This window comes from Silene latifolia, chromosome 8 (genome assembly GCF_048544455.1).
Source record: "Silene latifolia isolate original U9 population chromosome 8, ASM4854445v1, whole genome shotgun sequence".
Taxonomy (NCBI): Eukaryota; Viridiplantae; Streptophyta; class Magnoliopsida; order Caryophyllales; family Caryophyllaceae; genus Silene; species Silene latifolia.
The window spans coordinates 4,676,865-4,685,690 of record NC_133533.1 but is presented as its reverse complement, the minus strand read 5'-3'; the positions used below and the strand labels follow the sequence as shown (position 1 = coordinate 4,685,690).

General features: G+C 36.1%; 1 protein-coding gene across 7 annotated transcripts; it reads left to right on the top strand.

Annotated features, from left to right (window-relative positions):
* The first annotated feature begins 3,452 nt into the window (after positions 1-3,452).
* On the top strand, positions 3,453-8,598 carry LOC141596104 (uncharacterized). 7 transcript variants are annotated; one of them, XM_074416140.1, is made up of 10 exons: positions 3,453-3,637; positions 3,824-3,893; positions 5,984-6,051; positions 6,320-6,381; positions 6,513-6,594; positions 6,719-6,952; positions 7,032-7,160; positions 7,248-7,309; positions 7,497-7,611; positions 7,891-8,146. In XM_074416140.1, exons 1-10 carry the CDS (start codon positions 3,587-3,589, stop codon positions 7,894-7,896), a joined length of 879 nt encoding a protein of 292 aa, XP_074272241.1. In that variant the 5' UTR covers positions 3,453-3,586; the 3' UTR covers positions 7,897-8,146. The 7 variants fall into 7 exon arrangements, with proteins under 7 accessions (XP_074272241.1, XP_074272236.1, XP_074272240.1 ...); XM_074416135.1 differs by lacking the exon at positions 7,891-8,146 and adding an exon at positions 8,279-8,598 and having other exon boundaries at positions 3,456-3,637; XM_074416139.1 differs by lacking the exon at positions 7,891-8,146 and adding an exon at positions 8,273-8,598 and having other exon boundaries at positions 3,456-3,637.
* Positions 8,599-8,826: the final 228 nt, after the last annotated feature.

Genomic DNA, 8,826 nt, shown 5'->3' with positions numbered 1-8,826 from the left:
GGGTTCGCCCCTGTTAATATTAATATTATTTTGACTGCTTCTTGACCTGAGATCCATGGCCTATTATGTGGAGATTGATACTCCGTCTTCATTAAGGACAATGATAGAACATCACTGAATAATCTCGGTAGGACACTTTAACCTCGATCTCTTGTTCATTTGTGATATCGTTGTGCCTGACTGGGTCTTGTAACTTCCACACCTTATTTGACACTCCTTTCATTTCAATTATTTGTTTACATTTAATTAAAATTTACCTTACAAAAAATATAAAAGATAAACAAATGATGGAACAGAGGCGGTAATTATAATACTAAATGTATGCATAAATTAAACATTATACTCCGTAATTTTATTGTAACTGTAAAACGGTCTTATTTACACAAACCCTAAATATTTATATATGTTTATTTGTTGAATGAGACAATGATATTCCAAATGTATTTAACAATGAAAAAAATTCTTGCATTAATTTGGTCACATATACTGATATACATGACAGAATTTGTGCCGTTTTTGCTAGTCAAGTAGTTCAATTATTTAGTCAGATAAAATAAATTTACTCAGTGTTCAAACTGTAGTTGGTATGGTACATTTGTACCTACTTCATCATATTAGTTTTTTGTTGTCTTGGGGTGTCCTTTTGTAGTTTTGTCCATTATCATTTAATCTAGAGTGAAATGTAAATTATCACCTCAATCCAAACCCTACACATAGTCAAATTCGTAGTCAAATTTTGATGATCTTTAACCAATATCATCCAAAATAATATCTTGATAACAATTCACCTAAAATATATGCAAATTTAACTCGACCTAAATGTATACAACATGCCAAAAAATGATCCATCCTGGAGTTGGTTCCAGTATAATCTTCATCCACCCCAAATAATCTGTTTGACAAGTCTAGTAAAGAATCATTTAGATTTGACAAGTCTAGTCAAGAATCATTTAGACTGATTACATTTAATTGCTTATAATATTAGGCTGAACTGAACTGAGCTGAAGTAAACGTTAATTTGAGTAGAACCGGGCCGAGTTGATATAAACTGGTTGAAGATAAGATAAACTAAACTGAATAAAGTCGAATTGAACTGAAATGAGCTTAAATTAAGCGGGAAAGAACATGACCTTAGTCCTAATTACTCCTTCCTAAATTATACATTCTATGAACGATACAAAATATATGTGTAAACGTGGTGACATGGAATGAAGTTAGATACTTGATTCATTTAACCGTCTTTACAAGCGCTTCTCATGGGTAAATGGTATCATGCTTGAATGAGAATTGGACCCAACGTCCTATTAAAGCTGCCCAATACATGAAGCTCCATTATTCCAATAATGCCTTGTACTTGGGGCACATTTGCATCACTGATTCACTGACACTTTAAAGAAACTGCTACATTCATCTTCAATTCGTCCTTTGATTTTAAACTTGTTGATCGATTGAAACTAGACTTTAATTTTTGGCATGCTTACTGTTACACATTTCAAAAACAAGTCATATAGTATCGAAAATGAATTTATGGACTAATATGTGTAGTTATTTTGTCACTTCTCGGATTTATTTCGATACTTATATTAGGCTCTGTTCTTTTGGACTTAATTTCAGTTCAGTTCAATTCTATTAAGTTCAGTTAAGTTCAGATAATTTCAATTCAAAAGAGTAGAGCATTAGTCAGATGGGTCGCGTTTTTATTCTAATACTAGTAGTGACGAGTCTCATACATACGGAGTATAAGAGAATGTATGACGATTAAACATAAACCATCTCGTCTGACTATACCCTTTTGACGAATATTTCTCACACCGGCACCATGGACTCCTCTTTTACCAATGGTTTTGAATTCATTGGTAAAATTGGCGGAGTGTATCTCTAGAAAGGTTTAGGGTGCCACCGGCTTGGAGTATATTTGAAAAGGTTAAAAGGAAGATTTTCCGATGCGCTATATGGGAAATTTACTGGATCAACATAGCAATTAAATTACAATAAGTTGATCTTCTTGGTCAAATTAAAGTGTCTTTTCAATTTAAATTCGAGGCATAAAAATCACTACAATTTAACTAATAGAGGTGATTAAATGTGAATTTAAATCGGATTAAATACGATCGGATTGAATTATGGCCAAAATGTCTTGCCTAGTTGCCTCTCATGCTACTTTTCTAGGCCGGATGGGTCAAGTACTTGTACTTAGTGTAATGGATAGGGCGACCATATGGGTTAAGTACTTAAGTGTAGAGGTGACTAGGCAAGCTGACCCGGCCCAACCTGGCCTATAGGTAGACTTTCCAAGGCCCGTGTAAGTCGTGACCCCTAGCCTGGCCCCACGACTAAGCCTGTTCACGGCCAAACTCCCCCCTCGGCTTGCTCGAAAAAGGAAAAAAAGAGGTGAAATTTAATTTTGGTTAAGCCCACCTGACCCGACCCAACCATGAGCCGGTTCTTAGTTGAGTTACTTGAGCTACGTTGACTCGACACACTTCCCTCATCGGGCTGGTTTAGAGTCCAGTGGGCAGAGCCCAACCCGACCCATGACCACATCTATACAAGAGTAGTTAGTTATCTAAAAATCTGCTTTACAAAATACTTGTGTTAGACAGCTTTATTTCAATATCACAAATTCTTGTTTCAAACAGGCCATTTTGGTATGAAACAATTAGACGAGATTTCTTATGGTCAAATGTAACCATAATGGTCCAGCCAATATTACAGCTTATGGTAACTTGTTTTAAGAAATGGTCACATTTGGCTGTCAATTGGTCACAAAACTCCGTCTTATTACTTCAGACCAAAATAACCCGCCTGAACTCTGAAAGGAGACTTACTCTTTCAATATTTACGCAGAAAATACTAACTTCCTATGCCTGTCAAAACCTTACCCGACCCGACCCGGTTTTTCAGGGTCAAGGACCTGTAAATCTTGACCTTTCACCTGAAATGACCCGTTATTTTAGGGTCAAGACCCGACCCGAATAAATCAAGAATATTATTAAAATATTAATATTTTTATATTTTATTTGAAATAATAACTAGAAAAATAATTATTTTAATATTTTATATAAAAAATTAATTTAAAAATCAATTTTATATAACTTTTATATAATTTAATAAAAAAATAATTTTTTAAAATAATTTTATTTTTATAAATCTAGTAAGATAAGTAATGAAAAAAATTATATTATTAATTATTAAATATGATTTAATTTTAAAAAGTATGTTTTTTCGGATGAAGAATGGCATAAACTATAAAGGAGTCATAAACTTTTCTCTGACCCATATTCTTACCCTAACTCGACCCAAAACCCGTATAACCCGACCTGTATAACCCAAACCGGAACCTGACCCGCTCGACCCATTTGACAGGTCCACAACTACCACATGGTCCACATCCAAACCCAAGAACTACGAGTAAACAAGACCGTAACGGCATAACGGTGTTTAAATAGCAACCACAAAAGAGTAATATACTTCAAACTTGACTGCACTCAAACGATGTCATCTTTTCTTCCATAAAACACAATTAAGGCCTTAACTTACCTTATACCTCCATTGTTATCCTTAATCCTTACTAATTTAGTCAACAATGGCAAAAGTGCTGGATTCCCATTTCTTAGCTCTTACCGCCATTGTCACTGTACCACCCATTTCCCTCCATTTTTTTTTTGGTTATATGACACTTTCCGTCTCAATCATTTGTTTATCTTTTCATTCTTTGTAAGAGGTATTTTAATCAAAGGTAAACAAATGATTGAGACGGAAGTAGTATATGATTTTATGCTCTGAATTCTATGTAATGTTGTTTTGTGTTGTTTTGATGCAGTTGTGTTATCAGTTGATGTTCTTTGTGATTACTGCCCTCCTCAAATTTGATAAAGTTACTGACTTTGCTGGTAATTTCACTTCTGTGATGCTTCTTTTTTAATGTTTTTGATGAATTGTTTGTGGGCAGTGGCCGAGTCAGGATTTGACGTTAGGGGCGCTGAATTACTAATGTAATTGAGTAAACTAGAAAAAAAAATCGAAAATTTCAACTAAAAGCTTCAAAATTCTCCTCAACTGTTTGTGGGTTTTAGTTGGTTGTGTGATTTGGATAATTGGGTATTCAGTGGACTATGATTTTGTCTAATTATAAGGGTTGGTTATTAAAATTTTGATCATGGTTTGCTGAATAATTGTAGTTAGAGTCTTGAGCATTTTATTAATGATCATTGTAATTATTAGAAATTTTTGTGTAAGACGGTTTCATATAAGTTATGGTAAGAGTATAAATGTATCTAATCGACTAATTTACAAGTACACGGATTTTACATAGGTCATAGAACCAAAGTGGCTTGGGTGTAGTGGAGTTTGGGAGTGCCTAGCGTTGCAATGGCAACAAATTGAGAGGTCCCGGGTTCGACTCCCTACACGGGAGTGCTGCGGTTACCTGTCATCCTAAAGGATGTCTTACATGGCACACGTGGTTTGCAGGGTATTGCATGGCCCGGGGGGATTCAACCCCTCGTCACCAAAAAAAAAAAAAATACATAGGTCATAGTGTAAATTATATGCCAATGCTTTATGTAGTGGTGTTGATTAGAATTATTCACGGATGAGTCCTGAGTCGTGATTATATTTTTGTGAGGGGTCACTTGGAATGAGAGTAATTATTAGGGAAGTAATAAAGCTGAAAATGAGACGAAGAGGAGGAGATTCGTGGTTAGTGGTAATCGTTGAGGGTGGAACCATTACTCCATATGAGGGTAATGCATTACTTAGGGGGAGGTGACTAGGTGAGTAACTATTTGGCTTGATAAGGAGATAATAACTATTGCCGTCTTTTCCTCATTTCCACCTTATGTTACCACCACCACCACCACCACCACTGTGCTCCATTTTCTGGTTCATTTGAGCCCTATTGCGCCCCTAATAATTTTCCCATCCCAAGTGAGCCACAAGGAATGTTGATTTGTACTTGTGTCTCAGAGAGCCGTTGATGAATTATGGTAAAAACAATTAAGTCACAATGGGGAAGTTGGGTGATAATTGTCAACATTGTGAAGAATGAGCTGAATTTTCAGGAAATGTTCACTTAGTAATGGAGACTGTTTGTGACACTATTGACTTATGACGATTTGCACCAAAGTTGGCTGGTGTGAGTGGTAAGGGCTCTCATCTCTTAAACAAGTAGTCAGGGGTTCGATTCCTGACTCTTGCGAATGAAAAAGCCAAACTTGGGAGGGGTCAACCCATTAAATTGCCTTCAGTACCCCGAATTAAATTGCCTTCAGTACCCCGAAGGAGATTGCCCCAGCTGTCGCCATGACGATTTGCAATAGAGATACATCATTCAAAATGAATCATAATGTGATTATTCTCCGATGGCAGTGTTATCTTTTTTCTGGTCATGATTACTTGGCTGATTGATCAAAGAAGCCTTTTACTTTACTAGTTTATTTGATCAAATAAAGTTGGTTATTGTCACTCGTCATATTTTTGCATGTCAGGATACGTAATAATTTGAGTTAGCGCGTCTATGTTATGTTACTTCTAGGAAGATCCCTTTCACGGTTCCTGTTTAGGAGTGAATATTTTGTGCTGTTGGACTACGAGAGCGTAAGCGAAGAAATTTAACTAGAGATATAGAGAAGTTGGTGAAAGATAGCTAAGTCGCAGATATTTTTAGTTAAAAATCGTCTCTTTGTGCGAGAGAGTCAATATTTGTTTGGCTAAAGTCTTAAAGCAATTAGGCTAATTGATCTACTTTGTGCTTAACAGACTCAGTTTTTACTTTTTAGGCATATTTGCATGATGATCAACAAATCTGATTACTGCATCAGAAAATCTTCTATATTTATTGTCCATTAGTTCGATTAAGAGGCATATTACGTGCAAATTTACTCCGTATGATCAATTAGTAGTCGCACATTTTTCCTTCAAAAGAAAACATATATCTTTGGCTGCCAATGTTATCTGATTACACAAATCCCGCTTGTTCTAGGGAGCACAAACTTCATCATTCTTGCTGTATTGACTTTGGTTGTCAGAGGTTCTTGGCACTTCAGGCAGGTACATGTTTCTCCTTCGAGACAGGAGTCCTTCTGATAGTTTCTACTCTGTACTTTTCCAATAACTTTATTTGTGGATGGCAAATTCTGTACAAATTTTGAGAACGGAATCAAAATATATTCGTGGATGGCAAATTCTGTGTAGTTCTACAATTGATTACTGGATTTCTGCAATCGTCTTGCAGTCCCACGTCATGTATTAATATTGTAATGATCCCTCTATACTGCAAGTTTGTTAATCTGTTCCATCATCATTAATATATCCACAGGTAGTTTTGACAGTGCTTGTGGTAATATGGGGCCTCCGCCTTGGCTTGTTTCTTTTAATGAGGTATGAAAACAAGATAATAGGGTAAATATGCGCGTTAAAATTTGTTTACTTTAACAGACCTTCTAAAAAAGGTTTATATTAGCTAATAATCAGCCAGTTCATGTGTATGATTTGTGTGAGATATTTATCAGGATTTTACAGTGGGGAGAGGACCGACGATTCGATGAAATGCGCCAAAATTTGGGAAAACTGGCTGTCTTCTGGGTCTTCCAGGTTTGTTTCCACAATCTATGTGACCTGAATTATTTCCTTAGTTTGTCATAATTCATGAGTTCCTTGTTTAACAAACTCTAGTAGTTCATTAATCATTATCGGTCGATGTTTGCATACTTGGCAGGCTGTGTGGGTATGGACTGTTAGTCTTCCAGTGACAGTTGTCAATGCGAGTTTCCAAGAACCATCTCTTCATGCGGTGGATATAATCGGTTGGATTATTTGGTTAATTGGCTTTTCAGTTGAAGCTACAGCGGATCAACAGAAGCTTTCATTCAAAAATGCACCAGAAAACCGAGGGAAATGGTGCAACGTTGGACTCTGGAAGTATACTCGTCATCCAAACTATTTTGGAGAGGTTAGTCGTGTTAGTCTGAGTAGCTTTACGTTTTCCGTATATATTATTTCCTTAACCGAGTTATATCAAAATGGTGCAGATATTTCTTTGGTGGGGAATTTTTCTCAGTTCAACACCAGTTCTAAAAGGTGCAGAGTGGCTCGTAATAATAGGACCAATCTTCCTCACTCTATTGCTTCTGTTCGTCAGCGGAATACCATTGCTTGAGGTTGTTTTTTTAGCTTTATTGTAGTTATTTCACATTTTCCGAAATTTCAACCTCCATTTATCGTGTGTTTCTATGTTTCATTTACAGGAATCAGCAGATAAGAAATACGGTAATACAGAAAATTACAGACTGTACAAGAAAGTTACCAGGTTGCGTAACTTTTCCTTTTCGCCTTTAGCTTTGATGTTCATGCTTGTTCAATCTTATTTAAATTATACTGGCAACTTTGTATTTTCGTCACAAAATATAACTTCTACTCATTTCTATCCCTTCTTAGCGATCATTCAAAAGTTTTTCCGCATTTTTTCCTTATAAGTTTTACCATTGCGATGCCAGTCCGCTCATACCATTGCCGCCAGGAGTATATGGACGTCTGCCGTTGTGGGTCAAGCAGATTTTCCTATTTGAGCTTCCTCTCTACAGCAAAAGTCTTCCTAAAGAAAATCCTCTGGTAAGGGCTTCACAAATTTCTTTCAATACGCTCTCGATTAATTGTTAAAAAATCCAAGTAGTGAGTCCTTTTGCTTGATTTCATCCCAAGTCCATACATAGATCCGTATCCAAGTGCCAGACTCGATTATTTAAAAATCCCCGTGGTTTTGACTTATTATGTTCTCGTTGGCATACCTATGTTGAAGTGTCGAGTGTTGGACGTGGTATGTGAGTTATACGAAATTATCATGTTGCAGTCTCACTGATGCATCTACATAAAACACTGTATCTGTGCAAGGTATAGATCAAACCAAGGAAGAATGAATGAAATCAAGGATGATGCTGCTGCTGCATGCAATTCAAATAGTTTAATCTTCCTAACATTCTTGTTTTACACTTGCAAATAATATACTCTTTTTTTTTTCTTTTTTTTTTGTATATTTTATTTCTGTAGTTGACTGATTTCTGTAGTTGCATGCATAGCACAGAATCTGAGCATATAATATTTCAAGTGCTAGACTCGGTTATTTAAAAATCCACGTGGTTTAGACTTATTATGAAGTTCTTGTTGTCATACCTATGTCAAAGTGTCGAGTGTTGGACGTGGTATGTGAGTTATACGAAATTATCATGTTGCAGTCTCACTGATGCAGCTACATAAAACACTGTATCTGTGCAAGGTATAGATCAAATCAAGGAAGAATGAATGAAATCAAGGATGCTGCTGCTGCTGCTGCATGCAATTCAAATAGTTTAATCTTCCTAACATTCTTGTTTTACACTTCCAAATAATTTTCTCTTTTTTTTTTTTTTTTTTTTGTATATTTTATTTCTGTAGTTGCATGCATCGTATGCACAGAATCTAAGCATAGAATATTTCAAATCATTGTAAAACCTAAAGTGGAGTGCCCTGTTCAAGTGTTTATCCTAGCAATTGAATCCGAATCCGACTGTAGCCTTGTAGTAGGGTCATTTCGATTTTATTATTCGCCTCTTTCATGGTTTATTTTTGGGTTCGGTTACTTTAAGGCAAGTTTTATTTGGATGTAGACTTGATTATTTGGGTCGAGTCTAGGGGCGTCTAACTGTCTAAGGCTCTGGGCAGCCACGGGCGGCGGAACCGGGCCCTCGAGTTTTGGCCACCAACTTTACAAGCTTTATTGATGAAATTCATTACAAAACTTGATGTATATTTCACTTGTAATTAATATTTGGGGCCTCATTTTTTTTTGTG

Excerpts from the sequence above, each read along its gene's own strand:
- LOC141596104 (XM_074416134.1), top strand. The coding sequence starts at position 3,587 with ATGGCAAAAGTGCTGGATTCCCATTTCTTAGCTCTTACCGCCATTGTC. Across the intron at positions 7,161-7,247 it reads GCGGAATACCATTGCTTGAG|GAATCAGCAGATAAGAAATA; the intron begins GTTGTTTTTTTA and ends TTTCATTTACAG. Across the intron at positions 7,612-8,245 it reads TTCCTAAAGAAAATCCTCTG|CTACATAAAACACTGTATCT; the intron begins GTAAGGGCTTCA and ends TCACTGATGCAG.